This window comes from Bos indicus x Bos taurus, chromosome 22, assembly GCF_003369695.1.
Source record: "Bos indicus x Bos taurus breed Angus x Brahman F1 hybrid chromosome 22, Bos_hybrid_MaternalHap_v2.0, whole genome shotgun sequence".
Classification (NCBI taxonomy): Eukaryota; Metazoa; Chordata; class Mammalia; order Artiodactyla; family Bovidae; genus Bos; species Bos indicus x Bos taurus.
In genome coordinates, this window is record NC_040097.1 from 23,318,638 (window position 1) to 23,342,414 (window position 23,777).

At 44.2% G+C, this 23,777-nt stretch overlaps 1 protein-coding gene across 4 annotated transcripts in view; it reads left to right on the top strand.

Annotated features, from left to right (window-relative positions):
* Nucleotides 1–9,806, top strand: part of ATXN7 (ataxin 7) — a 134,070-nt gene extending 124,264 nt beyond the window's left edge. For 2 of the 4 annotated variants that reach the window (XM_027523259.1, XM_027523261.1), the window contains one exon: nucleotides 2,244–9,804. In XM_027523259.1, coding sequence (XP_027379060.1) covers nucleotides 2,244–3,285 — 1,042 coding nt within the window. In that variant the 3' untranslated portion in view covers nucleotides 3,286–9,804. Of the gene's footprint in view, nucleotides 1–2,243 lie in introns of all 4 variants that reach the window. The other 2 variants (XM_027523260.1, XM_027523258.1) reach the window with 2 other exon arrangements.
* Nucleotides 9,807–23,777: the final 13,971 nt, after the last annotated feature.

Consider the following 23,777-nt stretch of genomic DNA (forward strand, 5'->3'; position numbering starts at 1 on the left):
GTAAGCTGGCAGTGGTTCAGTGGTCCGCAGCGTGTGGAGGCTCTGGATGGCAGTGAGGGCAGCTGGCTCTTGCTCTGACTCAGCCTGTGTGCTCCGTCTGCTGTCTGTGTGCCGTTACCACCAAGGACGGGCTGGGATGGTCATCAGATTTTGATGTGAGTTTTCTTTTTTTTTAATTTTTAAGACTGGCTAAAAAAGGAAAAATGGATACAAAGAGGCACATAGTAAAAAGTTTTACTTCCCCTGATCGCCATGCTCCTGTTTTCCACCCACTCCTCACAGACAGTTTTATTAGTTGCTTGTATGTCTTGGGATTACTCATGCAAACGTAGGTCAGTAAGACTGCCTAGTCTTTTTTTTTTTTTTGGTCTCTTCTTTATGCAAAAGGTAGGAAATGACTTGAAAGAGCTTTTTAATGAGAAACTAGTAATGTCATCCAGAGTCCACATCCCTGCCCCTATGGAAGCCTTTCCTTTTCCCCAGGTTTGGTTCCAGCAGCCTGGCCCTGAGGCTCCGTCCTCCTAAGCCACCTGGTGGCCATGAGACGCCACTGCACCCAGGGAGCAGGGGCCCCTGCATTGAGTTTCAATCAGGGCTTCTCACAGGTGCCAGTGCCCCAGGGGTCTTGCTGAGATATACTGTCTGATGAAGGAGGTCTAGGGTGGGGCCCAGGGACTCAGCATTTCCAATAAGCCTCTCCTGTAATGTCAGTGCTTATCCTTCGTGAGTAACATGGGGATAGAAGCCCAGCTTCTCAATCAACCTCAGCATCTGGAGAAATCTAGAAGTTACTAGTGCCTGGACCCCCACCCCCGTGATCCTGGTGTGGCCTGAACGCCACGGATGATTGTGACGTGCAGCCACGTTTGGAAGCACAGACTTAGAGTAGGAGCCACACTCTTGCTGGGGGAAGGTTTTAAGGCTGGTGTGAACACTTGCAGTTTTTTAATTCCTTTTATGAATAGCTATAGTTTGTCTCAGCACCCTACTCCAGCACTCTTGCCTGGAAAATTCCATGGACGGAGGAGCCTGGTGGGCTGCAGTCCATGGGGTCGCTAAGAGTTGGACACAACTGAGCGACTTCACTTTCACTTTTCACTTTCATGCATTGGAGAAGGAAATGGCAGCCCACTCCAGTGTTCTTGCCTGGAGAATCCCAGGGACGGGGGAGCCTGGTGGGCTGCCGTCTATGGGGTCGCACAGAGTTGGACACGACTGAAGTGACTTAGCAGCATAGTGCGTCTCAGAAAGCATCGAGAGAGATTTGGCAGCGATCTAGGCCAGCTCTCTGACTTGAAGGCTGAGGAGCACTGCTGGTAGTTGGATCAGCCAGAGCTGCCGCGTGAAGTGTGGGGCAGGGCAGTCTTGGCAGCTGACTTCTAGTCAGGCCATTTGCTGTTTTGCTACCTGAGTGTTAATTATGCTATAGGGTTTTTTGATATTTTGGTGCTGTTAGATTTTATAAGTCATAGCTAAAATAAAAGTGGGGAGGGTCCCTCATGTGACTGTTTGAATAGATACCCAGATAGTATTATCAGAATCCATTGTCAGAACGCTGACCAGAAATCCCCTGAGATTTGGGGCTTCCCAGCTCTGCAGGCAGTATCTGGGACCTGGCAGTTGTTCCTAACTAGCTGTGTCCTTCCTTTTTCCCTGTTTGTTCATGAGTTCTCTTAGTGTTTGAGTGCCTTTGTGTTCTAGACCTTGTGCTGGATGGACAGTAGTAAATCAGCTGTGAATTGCTCCATCTGCAGAGACGCTGGACAGTAATCCTCAGTCACACTTTTTAAAACTACCAGAGCCTTCCCAAGTCTAGGAATGGGGCAGAGCGGGAAGTAAGCAAGTTAGGAAAGTCATATTTCCTAAGAAAGTGATGATGGGCCAAAACGGAAGGATGAGCAGAAGTTGGGGTGACCGTGTCTTAGGCAGAAGATACATGAGGTCTAGCGCCATGACCTGGTTTAGGAAGAAGGAAGATCAATAGCCAGAATCAGGGCGTTCGTGGCGCTGGATGGAAGGATGTGGTATGAACATGTGGCCCCAGCGCATGGACTTAAGGCCAGTGTTCTCAGAGCACAGGAAAGTGTGAAGAGTTTGAAGTGACACTCCTTGTGGCTCAGCATCTTGGCGCGATCCCTCTGACCAAAGGATGTATTCGGTGCCAGAGGTGTAGGAGGTCTCCTTCTGAAAGTTTCCACGAAGGGCCCTGGTGGACGCTGCTCATGCCCTCTTCTGTTTTGCAGGAAGATCCCGCCCGTTCCCAGTACCACATCGCCTGTGTCCACACGTGTTCCTCACCGGACAAACTCTGTGCCGACGTCACACTGTGGGGTTAGCTACCTGGCAGCAGCCACCGTGTCACCTTCCCCTGTCCCGCTCTCGTCCACCTGCGTCTCCCCCAGCAGTAAGTTGGTCCCAGCTCACGGAACCACACTGAACGCCCAGCCCGCCGCCTCCGGGGCTGTGGACCCTGTGAGCAGTATGCAGTCCAGACAAGTGTCTTCTTCCTCCTCCTCCCCCTCCACGCCCTCCGGCCTGTCCTCCGTGCCCTCCTCCCCCATGGCCCGGAAACCTCAGAAGCTGAAATCCAGCAAGTCTTTGCGGCCCAAGGATTCTTCTGGTAACAGCACGAACTGTCACAACGCCAGTAGCAGTGCCGGCGGCGGCTCAGGAAAGAAACGCAAAAACAGCTCCCCACTGTTAGTTCCCTCGTCCTCCTCCTCATCATCCTCGTCCTCTTCTTCTCATTCCATGGAGTCTTTTAGGAAAAACTGTGTGGCTCACTCTGGACCTCCCCACCCCTCAGCAGTAGCTTCTGCCCCGGGCATCAGCCTCAATTGCGTGGCCAGCCGAGCGAACTCGGTGGGTGGCCGGCACGAGCAGCCGGGGTGCCGGGGCACCTCCAGCGGGAACCCCTGCGAGTCCATCAAGAGGATGAGCGTGATGGTCAACAGCGGCGATTCCACACTCTCCCTTGGCCCCTTCGTGCACCAGGCCGGCGGCGAGCTACCCGTCAACTCCCACGGCGCCTACCCGCACTCACACACTCCTCTGGACAAACTCCTAGGAAAGAAAAGAAAGTGCTCACCCGGCTCGAGTGGTGTCAACAGCAGCGGCGGCAGCAGCAAGCCCACCAAGGTGGCCAAACTGCCGGCCGTGAACAACGTCCACGCGAAACACGTGGGCCCCAGCCCGGGGGCACCGGGGCTGACGAACAGCTCCCTCCTCCATCAGGTAGGACAGGGCCTGGGGGCCCCGTGGGGAGGCTCGTGGCCTCTCCCTTGACATGGTTGATCAACTCAGAGATCTGTGCGGTCGGTTTGGTGGGTTTGCCTAAAAGCAAGTGTCCGGCTTCACGGTGTCTTTTAAGAAAAGGCCGAGTTGAAGGCCAGATGAAGGTCACACGGGCGCCTCTCTGCCAGACTCTCTGATGACTCGGAAGATGCTCCTGGCTAAGGAGGCCACACCAAGCGCATTTCAGCAGCTGGGGCGGTGGACACCGTCCTGCATGACGGTGGGGCCCTCCGTGTCCTGGAGCGCAGTCCTTTCGTACGTTTTTCTGAAGAAAGCTGGGCGAAAATCAAGCTGATGTAGAAAGGGATGATTTAAAGTTGAAAAAGGCTGTTAATATTTTTCCCATCAAAGAGTTTCAGATTTTCATGTTAATTCCCTCCCTCTGTGTTTTCCTTCCTGTTTTCCAAGGAGGCAGGGAAGCAGAATTTAACTATGGCAGAGCAGAAGACTAATATCTCATTGAAGTTAACAGATTGAAAAGAAACCTGAATGTGACCTGTTTCTAGAAAAGGGCTTGTCGGGCATCGGATTTGTTACTGACCGTGGTTTCTCTGGCTGTGTCTTGTCTCCTCCCCACTCCTCCTCCGGCTGCTGTTTGCTCCTGTGGCCAGTTCCTCCACCTTCCTCTTTGTTCTGTCCAGCTCCTCTCTCATCTTGTCATTTCATTCAGCAGAGCACTTTCTGTCTTTGCTTACAAGCAGGAATTTCAGCAGTGTCACCCTCAGAGCTCTGCTTTAAAATGTGAGGCTCTTTTTGTTTTGTTTGGTTTTGTTTTCCCTTCCTCATCTTCAAAACTGAACATAAATGTCAGACTAGAACTTGTCCAGAAAATACCAAGAAGTTTCTTCATGAGACAGAAGTTTCCCTCCAGTATATGTGTGAATGAAAACTCGGCGCCAAAGGTGTGGGGAAAATAATGACGCATAAATTTCAGTAGCAGCTGCTTCAGTTCTTCTCTTTGAGCCACAAATACATACGGGCTATTTGTGTGTCATTTGGGCCTTTGAACAGGATTCCTGGACAAGTGAAAACTTCTTGATTTATAGTTTAATGATAAGCATAAAAATGCACTGCAAACCCTGTAAGAATCCATCCCTTAGTAATACCCTTCTGAGCATAGTTTCCCGATTCATGTGAATCCCGGGAGGGAAGTCCCACTGCACGCACCCCTGTCACGGAGCGGGCCGTCTTCACACAGAAGCCGCTGCAGACCAGACCGCCCCCGGTGTCGGGGCAAGGTGGAGTACTGGCGAGTGGGCGCCTCGTCTGCACAGAGCGGCGACTCCCAGAAACTTGCTCTAATTTCAGAGAGAAACTGCGCATCTGAACCTTCATGAGAAATTTAACCATTTTCCAAAGCTCTGTAGTTTTTTTTTCATTTTGTCTTGATCTGGTGAAGCCCACACATCTCTCAGCTAAGTTTGGCTCAGGAGCTACCCATTTGCCACCTCTCATTTCCACCATCTGAGGAGGACTACGTCCCCCTTGGACAAACAGCCCATGTTTAGGTTCTTTTCCTTAAAAGCAGTTTCACATCATGTTTGTATTTGAGAAAGGTTTTCTCTGTGCAGTGCAATAGTTTCTGTTACGCTACACAAACTCGGTGGGCGGGGGGTGTGGGGCATGGCTACAGACCACAGGATGGACGAACTGCCCAAAAAAGTATTGCATATTTTTACATCCCTGATCATTTAGCTGCAAGAGGCAACCAGTAGCTTTCTTCAGACTATCAAAGGGACCCATGCCTCCAAAATGCTGTACAGAAGTCTGCTCTTAGACCACTAGGGGCCTGACCTCGCTCTTCTCCATGGAGCAGATTTTAGAGCCGAGATAACTGGGCTGGTTTGAGTCCCTTCAACAGCAGAATCGGGGACCTGCTGGGGAGCCTGGGAGATATTGCTGAGTGCCCGCCCAGCCCCTGAGTCAACTTGTGGGCTTTGCCACCAAGGACCTAAAAATAGCTCACTGCAGGCCAGCGAAGGCCAGAGTTCCCTCTCCCTGCCTCCCCTCTGCCTTGGGTGTGAGCTTTCACACCTGTGTGCTCGCCCATTTGACCTTGTTCAATTCTCAGTTGACAACCTGGAAAAGCCTCAAGGAAGCAGCATCCGTAAATAGAACCAAAAGGCAAACATGTGAGCCTTTTCTCTAAGCTAGAAACCCAGGCTGCATCTCTTCTGGACTGTTTTCTGAGAGCCAGTCTCTTAGAAGGGTTGTGCCCAAGGTCGTTGGAGACTGTTGAAAGCTAAAACCAAGTTCTCTAGCTGCCTGCTCCTGGCACGGCCCGGGCAGAGGAGACATGAGCGGTGCGTGGCCTTGGGAGTACCTTTTTAGAATCAGGGCAGGGCTGGGGACAGCCGCTTACTTACCTTTCGATGTCTCCCCACCCCCCTCTTTTTTGAAAGCCAAAGGCCCATCCCTGACAGCTGGAAATAGCATGGGGAGGAATAATGTGGACACTTTGGACGACAAGTTACAGCTCCACTCAGCACTCTGGATTCCACGACACCTTTGAGTCTGTTTTCCCAGCCTCCTGTGGGCCTCGAGGGTAGAAATCTGCCGGGCCGTTGTTTTAATGAGGATGCCCCTGAAGCTTTGTCTGTAGCAGTGAGTACTCGTTACAGGACACTGGATCAAGTCCAGCCACCAGGTTGCTTTTATCAGTGTTAGAGGTCTGGATGGCTTGCTGCCACCTGTGAGAAGTTCCTGTCTCGTTGTTGCACCTGCAGTGTATCACCGAGCCGCTCTTGGAGGAGGCTGGCTGGCGCCAGTGTCTCGGCAAGAGTGTGACTGTAGTCTTTGCTCCCTCTCTCCCTCCCTCACTCTCCCTGCCTAGGTCTTCCCTCACCCTGGCATCTGTAGGCCCCAGGTCCCTCTCCAGCAGTCAGATACCGTAACTGGAGAGACCTCTGGGGGCAAGCAGAGCTGCACCCCGAGCAGCCCTCTGGAGAAGGGAGTCTGTGGCTAGGTGTTTACATCTGGAGTCCGGAATGGAGTGTGGACGTTAGTGTGAGGCGCCGTGATAAAAGAGCCTGTGTTTTCGCCCAGCCTTTTGCAAGTAATTCGGGATCAGAAGCCGTCAGAAGTTTTTCATGTGTGAACTGGTTTAAAAGCCATTGATGGCCAGAGAGCAAGGATACACCAGTGTAGAGGCTTACTTTTCATGGTACAAAAGCAATTCTGTGTGAATTTAAAAAAAGAAAAGAAAATGCAGACAATTTTGATATGGAAAGCCAAATTTTGATGGGAGGGGGCAGATAAAAATCACTGTGGGGGAAAATTTTCCACGATTTCCAAAGAGATTGATTTTTTTTTAACCTTTGTTTTCATGTTAAACAATATGATTAGGCCAGTTGTCCCGCCCAGGCTCCTGTTTTTAAAAATTGCCTTTGTAACATGAAATAACTGGGATGCAGCAGAATCTGTCACTCACCAAGTCACTGGAATACTTAGATGTTTCCGAGGCGCTCTGTGTGTTCCCCTCAACCTCTTTGGATCCTGTCCTGGGACTAAGTGTCAATTTCTGTTTGGAGCACTCCCGGTGTTGTGCGTATCTACACCCCGTATCCTGCCGCTGTACACGTTTCTGGGGATGCCATTGAGGTGGGCAGCAGGCACCCAGGGCGGGGCGCAGGTGACGGCACCCATGTGGAGGTGGTGGGGTGCTCCGTGACATACCTCCTTTCTTGGGATTAATGCCTGTGATGTTCCTGAGGGTTTCAGAGACCACCCACCCACCCCCCACCCACCCAGAAGGTTTTTTCTAGTACGCCCCAGAGAAAGAGTTTGATAGGTTAAGGCATCTCTGCCTGAGAAGGTGCCATTGAATTTGAGGGGATGAGCTGGAGCTTTTCAATAGTTGATTCCACCGGCACCTCCTGAAAGGAGAACCAGGCATTTCACTTAGAGGAACACAGGAAGTTGCCAACCACAGGGTAAATTTCCCAAGGCTCCAATCATGGCCCCGGGTAGAGCCAGGACAGAGCCAGTCAGTGCATCTATTTTCCTTACAATTCTTGGGTTACAAACTTCAGATTCAGGGAATTTTCAGTCAACAACAGGTAGAATGAATAAATACTTGGTTACCAGCCTAATAATGTGAATCGCTACAGAATTATTATGTAAGATAACAAAGTTTATGGAGATACTTTAGCTATAAATTGATGTAAATATTGATTCTTTTTTTTAAAGGAAGGGGAGAACAGTATCTTGTTTAGTTATTATGCAATCAATTAGTAAATGTTTTTAAAATGATACTGTAAGAGAGCTTGTAAGAAGAGTGCACAGATGGGCCCATTTGGTGTGGTTAGGAGAGGTTGGTCTGGTTTTTCATCCCAGGAGAGGGACAGAAGGAGGTAAGAGGAAGTCAGAACGTACCTAGCTGATTCCTCAGTGACAAGTGCAATGGGGGATGGGTAGAATTTATTTTCAGAGCCAAGGGGACTTGATGGTTATAAATAAAGTTGCTTTTAGTGATGGAATTGTAGACAGATCATGTTGTTCCAGAAGATGTGAATAGGACCCATGATAGAAAGTTGACTCAGAATAATGTAGATATTTAGATAAGCGAATCTTGATCCTTTGATTTCTTAGATTGAGGTTTTAATTTCATTATTGTCTCCCGGTAGTACACAGAGCATCGGGATTAGGAAATTAGCCATTTTGGACTCTGCCTGCCACAAACAGACCTATTCTAAACAGTGCTATTAAATTTTAGACTGTTGTTCAAATATTTTTATTTTCTCCTACAACTACTTTTTATTATAATGAACAAGTAAGACCATTTAAAACACGGGAGTACAAGTATTTTTTTGAACTGAATTAACTTGCAGAAACCAAATTTGCAGTGGTTGGGTTGTTTCTAGACAGACTTTGGTATCAATTTAAAACCAAGATAACTTTTATATTCTTTCCAATAGAATTCCGTGACAACTCCTGCAGTTTTCTTAACTTACAAAAAAAGAAAAAGTGCTGCAATGATGAACAAAGAATTATACGAAACCTACTTTTGTATCTTTATTTTGGAATTTCTTGTTCTATTATAAATATGGAAGTATCCCTATTTGAGAAGACATATTTTGTTAAAAATGAATTGTACATATTTAAATATGTATTTTTGCACAGGTCTTTTTTTCTGATATCCTGTTTTGGTACAGTTGAGATCATCTAGTATTTATTTATTAATTAATAAAAGTAAATACCTTTTTATAATTTGAAGTGGCTCACTGCCAAGCCAGTAGTTCTAGGACCTGCCTCCTTTACCATGTAAGGGACGCCTCTGTTCTGTGAAAGTCTTCTGTCCCTTTCAGTGTCTCGGGAGTGGATTCGTGCAGATGAAGTGGGCATTGCTTCTCCCTAGTTGCTTGATTTCCCTGTAGACTACATGTAACAAGTGACACACTGCTTTTCTTTTGTTATGTGTGAGAGTGAGTGTGTGTGTGTGTGCGCCCCGAGCACACGGGTGTTAGTATGTGACGCGATTAAAACTAATGGGAAAAACACAAAACTGAAAGTGCCTGAACCTAGTTTTAAGCTTAGACAGATTCTTTAAAAAGACTTGAATGTTCAGTTGAACTTTTTTGGAGTTTGCTTTTTCCACCTAAATATTGTTACTTAAATTTTAGGGGAGGAGTTGAAAACCACCAAATGCTGGTAATTTTATAAGGTATTTTAAAATCAAGACCTTTTGGTTCACAGGAATTCAACTGGCAATGAATTGCCCAGTGGCACCAAGGGTTACAAATCTTCTGTCAGCCAGCAGCTTAACAGCGTGTCCGTTTTGTTATTCACTCGTGAAATGCAGAGTTTAAAATAGAATATTTAAAATATTTTGTATTCCAAAAAATATAATACAGAGTACCTCTGAGAACATTGAAAAAAAATGTATAATTTGAAAAAATGTAACTTATAAAGGCAGCTGTCTTCCTGCAAGAGTTCTGTTGCCAAGGAATTTCTTAATGTCTCTCATTCTGTCCTGCGGTGGGGGGGATAGTTGGGCTTTGGAAAAATGATTGTTAAAAGTTTCATTATGTTTAGCAGAAAAATAATCATTTTTACATTTTGTGTAAAACCTTTTACATTTTCAGATCATTTAAATGAGCACTACATACTGTCAGTGTGAGTGTAGGGCCTTGAAAGCATTTTGCCGGTTTCTTTCTTTTTTTTTTTCTTCCCTTTGAGCTTGGTTATAAAAGCAATCTCCTGTTTAAAATGTGTGAATAGTTTGATCATTTGTACACATAATCAAGAGCATCTCAGCTGGACTTTTTGTTGGCTGCTGTATAGAACATGAACAAATGCAAGGGATAGAGGATTACTTTGGATATTTAAAAGAGAAGAAGAAATATATAGTCTATTTGTTTTGTAACAAGTTCTGTAAATAAAATAATTTATACTATTTATAAGAAAAGTTGTGCTTTGCTTTATGAGAAATTAGTTTGTGGAACAAACATGTTAACGGGCAATAAAACTAGGATTTCTCAATAAATAAGGTTGGCTGCATGAAATATTTTACATGTTTCTGCCTCGTTGTGATCCTGAACCTCTCCCGATCTAGTCTGACTCTTCATTTTTAACATCAGACACCCTTGTAAAGCCCCTTCCTTCAGCTTCCCTTCTGTGCAAGCTACAAACTTTAAGGGCTTAAGATGTTTCCCTTTTTGGGCACAGAACTTCACCGTGGGTAAATTAATGACTGGCTAAACAGTGAGCACCACTGTATTCGCGCCCTGTAGGTTTGTCAGCAGAAGGAAATCGATAGGGTGAGAAATGCATTCTGTTTGTATTATTTGATGGCATGTGGTCAGCTTTGATTGCAGGTAAGTCTGTGTGTGGGGGGGTATTTAATCTTTATTTTACATTGGACTATAGTTGATTAACAATGTTGTGTTTGTTTCAGGTGTACAGCAAAGAGGTTCAGTTACATGTATACAGGTATCCTTTTTCAAATTCTTTTCCCATTTAGGTTGTTACAGAATATTGAGAGAGGTAAGTTTTTATCCCAAGTGGGTCTGGTTTCTTTCTTTCTTTTTTTTTTACATACCTCCCTCTCTGGCAATACAAGTATATTAGTATTAGGCACAGCATAATCTTTCATCTCAAGAAATTTGGCCATTTTTACCATTTGCAAACCATTCTTACAAATTCCAAATTATTTTTGTTGCTTAAAAGACTAAGGGAAGCAGTGGATCTGTGGACTGGAATAAAGGTGAGTAATTACAGGAAGGGGTCAGGCTGGCTTCAGTCCCCACTGCCCTGCTCCATGGACTTACATTCCATCCTTAGATCAGCTGACTGTTCAGACTCATTCTTAATAAATTCCCTATAGGTAACTCCTTTCACTTTGGATGTGCCCCTGAACGTCCCAGGAGAAGGTTCACTCACTCGTCCTCTCGTGCTTTTCTCACTTCTGTTCTCTTGCAGGTAACCTGACCGGGGACAGCAGGAGATTACCCCAGTTCACTGAGCAGGGGATTGGCAGTTTTGGATCTTGACCTGAAGGAATCAACCGGCAGAAAGGCAGGTGAGGTCATCCCAGGCGGAGGGAGCAAAGTGGACCAGCACAGGTGGGAAGACACACAGACTGGAGGAAGGTTCTGGCTGAACGGGGAGGGGGCCGACAGGGTAGGAGCAGGTGGCACCAGATCGTTCAGGACCTTTCATGTCAGGGGGCCTGCATCCTTAGGAGCGTGCAATTCAACCAGATGTCACTGTCAGAGCCCAGAGATTTTCACAGCCCAGTCCTAGCACATTGTAGCTGCCGAAGGTGAAAGCCATTCACATCTGTACTGGCGACGGTGGAAAATCAAAGAAGCACTTAAACCTCTTTCCCTTTTTCTCACATTTTCACTCTTGCCTAATCTCTGTCCTTAGCCTTTACTCTCCACCCCTCAAGTCCTCCTCATAAAACTCTGCCCTAAATCAGAGCTCAGGTTCTGCGCCTTCTGACTCCACTGTCTGCTCTCACAGTCCTCTCTTTCTCATAAGAAACACTTGCTCCTATTGCAAGTGGGATGTATTAAATGAGTCTAATATGTATATTTTAATCTCTACCACATAGGACCCTCCCAGGTCAGAATGGGCAGGTGAGGACAGAATGGACAGATGAGAACCCAGGGACAAAAATAACTGATAAAGCTGTCGTAGTGATCCAGGTAGCAGCCATTAAGTTTCTAAACTAAGACAGTGACCATGTGAATAAAGTGGAAACTTATTCAAGGATCTTTTAAAGGTAAAACTAACAGATTTTGAGGTCTCATATGGGGAAGAGGGAGGCTAAGGTAATTTAGAGATTTCTGGCTTGGCCAGGTCGGTTGAGCCTTAAATGAAATACATGCTGTGGTGATAGAGAAGGAAGACACTGCCATGAATTTGAGTTGCCTGTGTAATACCCAGTGGCTATGTATGTACAGTCTGGAGCATAAGAGACGGATTTGAGCATAAAATAGAATTGTAGGGTTGCCTTTCACTAGGAGTGGATGAGTTCATCTAGGAGAAATAGGTAGCAATCTGACTTGTTATTAGTTTAATGCTCATCAAGTTGGAGGCCGATGCCCCAGATGTAGGGGTGAGCACTTCGCATCCCTTCTCTCTCTCAAATCCCCTAACAGAGTACGTACTTCAGTGCTCCTTCTCCTGCTGATGAGCAGCTTCCTAAAAACTACGTGTCTCTGCCCCACAGGGCCAGCCTTTGAATTCAGGTCTGTCAGATCAGCAGTTCTTAATCTTTTTTTTTCCTTTCTATAGATTCTCAGGATCACATGAAAGAAATCATAGCTTCTGTCTGACAGAGGCATGAGCACCCCACCTTCTATGTTCCTTTTCCATAAGATTTCTTAAGATTTCACAAACTTAAAGCCCATGCTCCATGGCCAGAGAGAGAAGACCGCCCAAAACGAAACCCTGGAAAAGAGAGTGTTTTGGTGAAAACAAACAGAGGCAGTACCAGAGGCATCAGGGAAGGCAGAGAAGGATGCAATCGAGTTGGTTTAATTAGAAGTTTAGACTGTTTTATCTTATTTATCAACCCTATCCACCCACTTAGGTGATTTGTTTTTCTTTTTTTTCTTCTGCTTCTTTCTCCAGGATAACTGGAATCAGTGTTGAGATGAAAAGTTAGACCCTGGCCTGGGCAGGGAGACTGCTGAAGAATTAAAAATATGAGTGTGGCCAAGTGACGGCCTCATCTGGGTATTCAAGGAAGAATGGGGAGCTGCCATGTAAGTCCATACAGGCCCCTAAAGATGTTGTATTTGCACTTTCCCTCTTGTTATGTCTTATGATCCTCCTGGGTAACTTGTCTATGATCAGCTCAGTTCAGTGATCATTCAGAGTTACGGAGCACGGTCCACGTTCAGTTTTATATGGCCAGTAGTGAAGAAGGGCTCTCTGTGTCCAAGACAGATCCAGAATTAGCACGGTGACACACGACTAGGTCAGGAAGCAAAGGCATAGCACAGTAGGGTCCAAGTGGCAGTCCAGGTTTCATTTTCAAAAGCAGGGCTGTTCAGAGGTGTTTGTGATTCCTCGGTCCTGAGTGAGACCCTGACGGTGGATAGAAGTGGCATGGAGGGAAACAGCACTGGAGTGAAGGCTTGGGAAGTGAGCTGTCACTGTACAGGTTGTCTTTTCCAGAGGCGTTAGAGTTGAGAGGGAGTCAGAGCCAGCTGCTCAGGTTTGGAGTGAACGGGACATGGTGGCTTGGAGTTCTCAGGGTGGTGAGCACAGTGAGTGCTGGGTAGTGAGCAGCTTCATCAAGAAGGCATTTTGAATGAGGGTGGAAACGTAACGGCCAGCAGAGAAGCAAGGCAGTAGGGAACCATGGACATCATCTTGGCTCCAAGTTCCTGAGGTGTAGATGAAAGAAGATCCTCTAAGCCAGAGGGTTTCAAGAAAAGTAGAGTCCTCAAAAACCTAGTATAGAGTTTTACCAGTACCCACCTGACCTGCCTCTTGAGAAACCTGTTTGCAGGTCAGGAAGCAACAGTTAGAACTGGACATGGAACGACAGACTGGTTCCAAATAGGAAAAGGAGTACATCAAGGCTGTACATTGTCACCCTGCTTATTTAACTTCTATGCAGAGTACATCATGAGAAACGCTGGGCTGGAGGAAGCACAAGCTGGAATCAAGATTGCCGGAAGAAATATCAATAACCTCAGATATGCAGATGACACCACCCTTATGGCAGAAAGTGAAGAAGAACTAAAGAGCCTCTTGATGAAAGTGAAAGAGGAGAGTGAAAAAGTTGGCTTCAAGCTCAACATTCAGAAAACGAAGATCATGGCATCCGGTCCCATCACTTCATGGCAAATAGATGGGGAAACAGTGGAAACTGTGGCTGACTATTTTTCTGGGCTCCAAAATCACTGCAGATGGTGCTTGCAGCCATGAAATTAAAAGACCTTTACTCCTTGGAAGGAAAGTTATGACCAACCTAGACAGCATATTGAAAAGCAGAGACATCACTTTGTCAACAAAGGTCCATCTAGTCAAGGCTGTGGTTTTTCCAGTGGTCATGTATGGATGTGAGAGTTGGACTATAAAGAAAGCTGAGCGCCTAAGAATTAATGCTTTTGAACTGTGGTGGTGGAGAAGACTCTTGAGAGTCCCTTGGACTGCAAGGAGATCCAACCAGTCCATCTCAAAGGAGATCAGTCCTGAATATTCATTGGAAGGACTGATGCTGAAGCTGAAACTCCAGTACTTTGGCCACCAGATGCGAAGAGCTGACTCATTTGAAAAGACCCTGATGCTGGGAAGGATGGAGGGCAGGAGGAGAAGGGGGCAACAGAAGATGAGATTGATCTAACTCAAGATGAGATGATTGGCATCACCGACTCAATGGACATGGGTTTGGGTGAAATCTGGGAGTTGGTGATGGTCAGGGAGGCCTGGCATGCTGTGGTTCATGGGGTTGCAAAGAGTCAGACACGACTGAGTGATTGAACTGAACTGAGAGTCCTCAAAAACCTAGTATAGAGTTTTATCAGTACTAATAATCCCAGTGATTGCAGAGGCTCTTTGGAAAAGCAGATCTCTGGTAACTTCCTAAAGAGAGGGTTGCTACAGTTGTCAGGGCGCCACCTGTTGGTAAGACTAGGTGATCACTCCCACAAGGCGGTGTCAGGATGTATGATACATAATTGCTGGAATGAAGGCTGACTCATCACTCGCTAGTTGTGCCTTCTATTTCTCACATCCAGTGTACACAGGGTAGATTATGCCATTACAAGAGATTTCTGAACGACAGGACGTCACCTTCCCCCTTGACCATGTACTTCAGGGTTATAATGGCCTGGACTGAACTGACATGCATTCTTTATAATTTTTTTATCACTCTTTTTCAAAGCATTTTTAAAATTTTTAATTGAAGGATAATTGCTTTACAATGTTCTGTTGATTTCCGCCATATGTCAACATGAATCAGCCAAAGGTCTACATATGCCCCTTCCCTCCTGAACCTGCCTCCCGCCCCATCCCACCCCTCTAGGTTGTCACAGCCCACAAGGCTGAGCTCCCCGCATTATACAGCAGATTCCCACTGACTGTCTCTTTTGCTTCTGGTCACGTGTATGTCTCCATGCTACTCTCTCAGTTCATCCCTCCCTCTCCTTCCCGCACTGTGTCCGCAAGTCTGTTCTCTGTGTCTGCATCTCCATTGTTGCCCTGCAAGTAGGTTCATCAGGACTGTCTTTCTAGATTTCTCATATATGCATTAATATATGCTATTTGTTTTTCTCTGACTTACTACTGTATGTAATAGGCTGTCCGTTCATCCACGTCACTAGAACTGACTCAAATGCATTGCCTTTTATGACTGAGTAATATCCCATTGTATGTATGTACCACACTTTCTTTATCCATTCGGACATCTAGGTTGCGTCCATGTCCTGGCTATTGTAAACAGTGCTGCAGTGAACACTGGGGTACGTGTGCCTTTTACCATTGTGATCTCAGAGCACGTGCCCAGTAGTGAGATTTCCTGGTCATATGGTAGTTTTATTCCCAGTTTTTAAAGGTCTGTCCATGTTGTTCCCCATGGTGGCTGTATCCGTTTACATTCCCACCAACAGCGTGTCACGCGTTGCTCATATTGTTTGTAGGTCTTCAAAAATGGAAGAACAGTGTACGCCTGCGACTCTCTGCCTTCAAAGCCCAAACCAGTGATTATTGGAGCATTTCATGTATTCACACAGGAATGTAACTTCATTTCCCCATAGCTGCTTTGAAGGTAAGAGGTTTGTCATTAACAACTGTGAGTTTTTGGAGCATTACGAACATGCAGGATTACAACAGCCTCCTGTCTTTTCATCCTGAAATCAAGGACCGATGTCAAGTGTCAACTCCTAATCATCTTCAAAAACAGGTTCCCCTCCCCACCTTTTTTTTTGTTCAGTAGTTTTTTAAATTGCACCTTTTTCCTTTTTTAAATTGAAGTACATTTACAATGTTGTGCCAGTCTCCCTGTGTAGCAGTGACTCAGTTTTACACATACACATTCCTTTTAGGTAATCTTTTCTGTTATGGTTTATCCCAGCAGACTGAATATAGTTCCCCATGCTGTACAATCGGATCTTGGCGTTTATTCATTCTGAATGTAATACTTTGCGTCTCCTAACCACAAGTCCTCACTACATCATCTCCCGTCTCTCAACCGTGGCAACCAGAAGCCTAGTCTCTCTGTCTGTGAGTCTGTTTCTGTTCTGTTGATGGGTTCACTTGTGCCGTATTGTGGATTCCACGTGTGAATAATATAATCCTTTATTTGTCTTTCCCATTGGGAATTACTTCACATAGTATGGTAATGTCCAGTCGCATTCATGGAGCTGCAGCAGCATTATTATGTTCCTTTACAGGCTTAGTCATCCTCCACTGTATATACACCACCGTCTGAAGGTGGGCGCTGGTTGCTTCTAGGTCTTGGCTGTGTAAATACTGCTACAGTGAATACTGTGGTGCCTGTGTCTTTTCGAATTATGTTCTCTCTCCACTGAGAGGCCCAGGAGTGAGACGACTGGATTATGTTGTAGCTCCATTTTTAGTTCTTTGCTGCTGCCAAGTCGCTTCAGTCGTGTCTGACTCTGTGACCCCATAGACGGCAGCCCACCAGGCTCCCCTGTCCCTGGGATTCTCCAGGCAAGAACACTGGAGTGGGTTGTCATTCCCTTCTCCAGTGTGTGAAATTGAAGTCGCTCAGCTGTGTCCGACTCTTAGCGACCCCATGGACTGCAGCCTTCCAGGCTCCTCCGTCCATGGGATTTTGCAGGCAAGAGTACCGGAGTGGGGTGCCATTGCCTTCTCCATTTTAGTTCTTTAAGGAAGCCTTATACCATCATAAATAAGTGGAAGTTGCTCAGTGATGTCCGACTCTGCAACCTATGGACTATGGGATTCTCCAGGCCAGAATACTGGGGTGGGTAGCCTTCCCTTCTCCAGGGGATCTTCCCAACCCAGGGATTGAACCCAGGTCTCTTGCATTGCAGACAGATTCTTTACCAGCTGAGCCACGAGGGAAGCCTGTTATCCATCATGGCTGTTACCAATTGACATTCTTTGAAATGGCATAAGAGGGTTATCTTTTCTCCAGGCCATCTCTGACATTTAACATTGGTAGTCTTTTTGACGATGGCCAATCTGAGTGGTGGGAGGTGATACTTCGTTACAGTTTTAATTTGCAGTTCTCCAAAGGTAACTGACTTGGAGCCTCTTTTCATATGCCTTCCAAATAAAAGGAAAGCAACAATAACAAAAAACAATCTGCAGTAAATTGAACTCTTAAAGGTTCACCATGTTTTGCGCTGGTGTTGAGTTATCTACCTAAGGACATGCTTAAGGAAGGATGTCCATCACACCCCATGTGCTCAGTCACTTCAGTCATGGTGAACTCTCTGTGACCCAGCGCACTGTAGCCCTGCAGACTCCTCTGTCCATGGGGTTCTACAGACAAAAATGGATCGCCTCCTCTCCTCCAGGGGATCATCCTGACCTAGGAATGGAGCCATATCTCATGCGTCTCGGGAACTGCAGGCGAATTCTTTATTCACCGAGCCACCAGGAAAACCCTTACCCCCCAAAGGCCTTGCAATTTGAAGTGCTACTAAACATTCGTTTTTAAGTTGTTCTTATGGGAAGAATCGACAAGGCAGCGTAACTTTCTCAGGCCACTTTCGAATTTCTTGGCAACCGGAGCCCTAGAGAAAAGTCATGTTCCTGGGTTGTAGATGAGAGTGGAATGTGCCAGGGCTCAGGCCTCCTTACATCTTTCTCCGAATCAGCCTCAGACAAAGCCCAAGCCTGCACAGAAGGCAGTGCTGGGGAGGCCCTGGTAGTCAGGTAGGGAGATGCTGAAGTAGGAGGCTGAGGTGGGGACCCACCTCGGGGAGACTGGACAGCACGTGCCTATTCAGAGCTCTCTCAGCCTAGAGGGTCCACTGGTTTTTGAACACATCATGCACACTGTGGTTGAGCTGTGGAGCAGTCTGCCTGGATCTGGAGTGTGGGGTCCAATCCCCCACGGACCAGGCTCTCCAGGTCCAAGGAGGGCATCTTTTTGGCACATCATCCCCAGCTCCCTCAGCTCCAGCTCAGTCTGGCCTTGGGTCCCAAGTCTGCTCAGGCTTCTGTGGTTTGAAAGCAGCCCAGGGTCCCCAGGCCTGAGCGGAAGACCGTTCAGTTTGGTTTGTTTTGAAAGTTAATTTTTCTTGCATGGTGATACAGTTCATTTCCAGTGCCATGTGTGTTTTAGGTGTAGTCACCTGATTCAGTTACACCTGTTTGTAATTACAGGCTGCTTAGAATTCCCGGTGCTAAAGGCTAGGTCCCTGTGGATTATTTATTGGATTATTTATTGTATGTATATGACTGTCCATATGATAATCCCTACTTCCTAATTTACAAAACTGAATTTATAAGTATGTTCATTGGTATCAGTTTTTAGATTGTACCCAATGGAGTTAAACAGCTGTCCTCTGACTGACCTCCCTTAGGATCATCATCAGCATGTCTGTTCATGTTGCTGGAAAAGACTTTTTCATACTTTTTGATTGCTGCATCATTTGCCAGTGAATATATGCATATGAGTGTGTGTGTGTGTGTGTGTGTGTGTGTACCACGTGTTTATCCATCTCTGAAAGTGGATACTGTGTGTGCATGCAGTCTTCAGTTCAGTTCAGTTGCTTGCTCGTGTCCGACTCTTTGCGACCCCATGGACTGCAGCACACCAGGCTTCCCTGTCCATCACCAACTCCTGGAGCTTGCTCAAACTCACGTCCATTGAGTTGGTGATGCCATCCAACCATCTCATCCTCTGTTGTCCCCTTCTCCTCCCACCTTCAGTCATTCCCAGCATCAGGGTCTTTTCATTTTTTTTTTTTTATTCTTAAATTTAATAATTTTAAAACATGTGTTCCCCATCCTGAACCCTCCTCACTCCTCCCTCCCCATACCATCCCTCTGGGTCGTCCCAGTGCACCAGCCCCAAGCATCCAGCATCGTGCATTGAACCTGGACTGGCATCTCGTTTCATACATGACATTTCACATGTTTCAATGCCATTCTCCCAAATCTTCCCACCCTCTCCCTCTCCCACAGAGTCCATAAGCCTGTTCTATACATCAGTGTCTCTTTTGCTGTCTCGTATACAGGGTTATCGTTACCATCTTTCTAAATTCCATATATATGCGTTAGTATACTGTATTGGTGTTTTTCCTTCTGGCTTACTTCACTCTGTATAATAGGCTCCAGTTTCATCCACCTCATTAGAACTGATTCAAATGTATTCTTTTTAATGGCTGAGTAATACTCCATTGTGTATATGTACCACAGCTTTCTTATCCATGCATCTGCTGATGGACATCTAGGTTGCTTCCATGTCCTGGCTATTATAAACAGTGCTGCGATGAACATTGGGGTACACGTGTCTCTTTCCCTTCTGGTTTCCTCAGTGTGTATGCCCAGCAGTGGGATTGCTGGATCATAAGGCAGTTCTATTTCCAGTTTTTTAAGGAATCTCCACACTGTTCTCCATAGTGGCTGTACTAGTTTGCATTCCCACCAACAGTGTAAGAGGGTTCCCTTTTCTCCACACCCTCTCCAGCATTTATTATTTGTAGACTTTTGGGTCGCAGCCATTCTGACTGGTGTGAAATGATATCTCATAATGGTTTTGATTTGCATTTCTCTGATAATGAGTGATGTTGAGCATCTTTTCATGTGTTTGTTAGCCATCTGTATGTCTTCTTTGGAGAAATGTCTATTTAGATCTTTGGCCCATTTTTTGATTGGGTCATTTATTTTTCTGGAGTTGAGTTGAAGGAGTTGCTTGTATATTTTTGAGATTAGTTGTTTGTCGGTTGCTTCATTTGCTATTATTTTCTCCCATTCTAATAGTTTCCTTTGATGTGCAGAAGCTTTTAAGTTTAATTAGGTCCCATTTGTTTATTTTTGCTTTTATTTCCAATATTCTGGGAGGTGGGTCATAGAGGATCCTGCTGTGATGTATGTCAGAGAGTGTTTTGCCTATGTTCTCCTCTAGGAGTTTTATAGTTTCTGGTCTTACGTTGAGATCTTTAATCCATTTTGAGTTTATTTTTGTATATGGTGTTAGAAAGTGTTCTAGTTTCATTCTTTTACAAGTGGTTGACCAGATTTCCCAGCACCACTTGTTAAAGAGATTGTCTTTAATCCATTGTATATTCTTGCCTCCTTTGTCAAAGATAAGGTGTCCATATGTGCGTGGATTTATCTCTGGGCTTTCTGTTTTGTTCCATTGATCTGTATTTCTGTCTTTGTGCCCGTACCATACTGTCTTGATAACTGTGGCTTTGTAGTAGAGCCTGAAGTCAGGTAGGTTGATTCCTCCAGTTCCATTTTTCTTTCTCAAGATCGCTTTGGCTATTCGAGGTTTTTTGTATTTCCATACAAATTGTGAAATTATTTGTTCTAGCTCTGTGAAGAATACTGTTGGTAGCTTGATAGGGATTGCATTGAATCTATAAATTGCTTTGGGTAGTATACTCATTTTCACTATATTGATTCTTCCAATCCATGAACATGGTATATTTCTCCATCTATTAGTGTCCTCTTTGATTTCTTTCACCAGTGTTTTATAGTTTTCTATATATAGGTCTTTAGTTTCTTTAGGTAGATATATTCCTAAGTATTTTATTCTTTCCGTTGCAATGGTGAATGGAATTGTTTCCTTAATTTCTCTTTCTGTTTTCTCATTATTAGTGTATAGGAATGCAAGGGATTTCTGTGTGTTGATTTTATATCCTGCAACTTTACTATAATCATTGATTAGTTCTAGTAATTTTCTGGTGGAGTCTTTAGGGTTTTCTATGTAGAGGATCATGTCATCTGCAAATAGTGAGAGTTTTACTTCTTCTTTTCCAATTTGGATTCCTTTTATTTCTTTTTCTGCTCTGATTGCTGTGGCCAAAACTTCCAAAACTATGTTGAATAGTAATGGTGAAAGTGGGCACCCTTGTCTTGTTCCTGACTTTAGAGGAAATGCTTTCAATTTTTCACCATTGAGGATGTTTGTTGTGGGTTTGTCATATATAGCTTTTATTATGTTGAGGTATGTTCCTTCTATTCCTGCTTTCTGGAGAGTTTTTATCATAAATGGGTGTTGAATTTTGTCAAAGGCTTTCTCTGCATCTATTGAGATAATCATATGGTTTTTGGTTTTCAATTTGTTAATGTGGTGTATTACATTGATTGATTTGCGGATATTGAAGAATCCTTGCATCCCTGGGATAAAGCCCACTTGGTCATGGTGTATGATCTTTTTAATGTGTTGTTGGATTCTGATTGCTAGAATTTTGTTAAGGATTTTTGCATCTATGTTCATCAGTGATATTGGCCTGTAGTTTTCTTTTTTTGTGGGATCTTTGTCAGGTTTTGGTGTTAGGGTGATGGTGGCCTCATAGAATGAGTTTGGAAGTTTACCTTCCTCTGCAATTTTCTGGAAGAGTTTGAGCAGGATAGGTGTTAGCTCTTCTCTAAATTTTTGGTAGAATTCAGCTGTGAAGCCGTCTGGACCTGGGCTTTTGTTTGCTGGAAGATTTTTGATTACAGTTTCAATTTCCGTGCTTGTGATGGGTCTGTTAAGGTTTTCTATTTCTTCCTGGTCGAGTTTTGGAAAGTTGTACTTTTCTAAGAATTTGTCCATTTCTTCCATGTTGTCCATTTTATTGGCATATAATTGTTGATAATAGTCTCTTATAATCCTTTGTATTTCTGTGTTGTCTGTTGTGATCTCTCCATTTTCGTTTCTAATTTTATTGATTTGATTTTTCTCCCTTTGTTTCTTGATGAGTCTGGCTAATGGTTTATCAATTTTATTTGTCCTTTCAAAGAACCAGCTTTTGGCTTTGTTGATTTTTGCTATGGTCTCTTTTGTTTCTTTTGCATTTATTTCTGCTCTAATTTTTAAGATTTCTTTCCTTCTACTAACCCTGGGGTTCTTCATTTCTTCCTTTTCTAGTTGCTTTAGGTGTAGAGTTAGGTTATTTATTTGACTTTTTTCTTGTTTCTTGAGGTATGCCTGTATTGCTATGAACTTTCCCCTTAGGACTGCTTTTACTGTGTCCCACAGGTTTTGGGTTGTTGTGTTTTCATTTTCATTCGTTTCTATGCAAATTTTGATTTCTTTTTTGATTTCTTCTGTGATTTGTTGGTTATTCAGCAGGGTGTTGTTCATCCTCCATATGTTGGAATTTTTAATAGTTTTTCTCCTGTAATTGAGATCTAATCTTACTGCATTGTGGTCAGAAAAGATGCTTGGAATGATTTCTATTTTTTTGAATATACAAGGCTAGCTTTATGACCCAGGATGTGATCTATCCTGGAGAAGGTTCCATGTGCGCTTGAGAAAAAGGTGAAAATCATTGTTTTGGGATGAAATGTCCTATAGATATCAATTAGGTCTAACTGGTCTATTGTATCATTTAAAGTTTGTGTTTCCTTGTTAATTTTCTGTTTAGTTGATCTATCCATAGGTGTGAGTGGGGTATTAAAATCTCCCACTATTATTGTGTTATTGTTAATTTCTCCTTTCATACTTGTTAGCATTTGTCTTACATACTGCGGTGCTCCCGTGTTGGGTGCATATATATTTATAATTGTTATATCTTCTTCTTGGATTGATCCTTTGATCATTATGTAGTGACGTTCTTTGTCTCTTTTCACAGCCTTTGTTTCAAAGTCTATTTTATCTGATATGAGTATTGCTACTCCTGCTTTCTTTTGGTCCCTATTTACATGGAAAATCTTTTTCCAGCCCTTCACTTTCAGTCTGTATGTGTCCCCTGTTTTGAGGTGGGTCTCCTGTAGACAACATATGTAGGGGTCTTGTTTTTGTATCCATTCAGCCAGTCTTTGTCTTTTGGTTGGGGCATTCAACCCATTTACGTTTAAGGTAATTACTGATAAGTATGATCCCGTTGCCATTTACTTTATTGTTTGGGGTTCGAATTTATACACCATTTTTGTGTTTCCTGTCTAGAGAATATCCTTTAGTATTTGTTGGAGAGCTGGTTTGGTGGTGCAGAATTCTCTCAGCTTTTGCTTGTCTGAGAAGCTTTTGATTTCTCCTTCATACTTGAATGAAATCCTTGCTGGGTACAATAATCTGGGCTGTAGGTTATTTTCTTTCATCATTTTAGGTATGTCTTGCCATTCCCTCCTGGCTTGAAGAGTTTCTATTGAAAGATCAGCTGTTATCCTTATGGGAATTCCCTTGTGTGTTATTTGTTGTTTTTCCCTTGCTGCTTTTAATATTTGTTCTTTGTGTTTGATCTTTGTTAATTTGATTAATATGTGTCTTGGGGTGTTTCGCCTTGGGTTTATCCTGTTTGGGACTCTCTGGGTTTCTTGGACTTGGGTGATTATTTCCTTCCCCATTTTAGGGAAGTTTTCAACTATTATCTCCTCAAGTATTTTCTCATGGTCTTTCTTTTTGTCTTCTTCTTCTGGAACCCCTATGATTCGAATGTTGTAGCGTTTAATATTGTCCTGGAGGTCTCTGAGATTGTCCTCATTTCTTTTAATTCGTTTTTCTTTTATTCTCTCTGATTCATTTATTTCTACCATTCTATCTTCTAATTCACTAATCCTATCTTCTGCCTCTGTTATTCTACTATTTGTTGCCTCCAGAGTGTTTTTAATTTCATTTATTGCATTATTCATTATATATTGACTCTTTTTTATTTCTTCTAGGTCCTTGTTAAACCTTTCTTGCATCTTCTCAATCCTTGTCTCCAAGCTATTTATCTGTGATTCCATTTTAATTTCAAGATTTTGGATCAATAGTCTTTTCAAATGAGTCAGTTCTTCGCATGAGATGGCCAAAGTATTGGAGTTTCAGCTTTAGCATCAGTCCTTCCAATAAGTATTCAGGACTGATTTCCTTTAGGATGGACCGGTTGGATCTCCTTGCAGTCCAAGGGACTCTCAAGAGTCTTCTGCAATACCACAGTTCA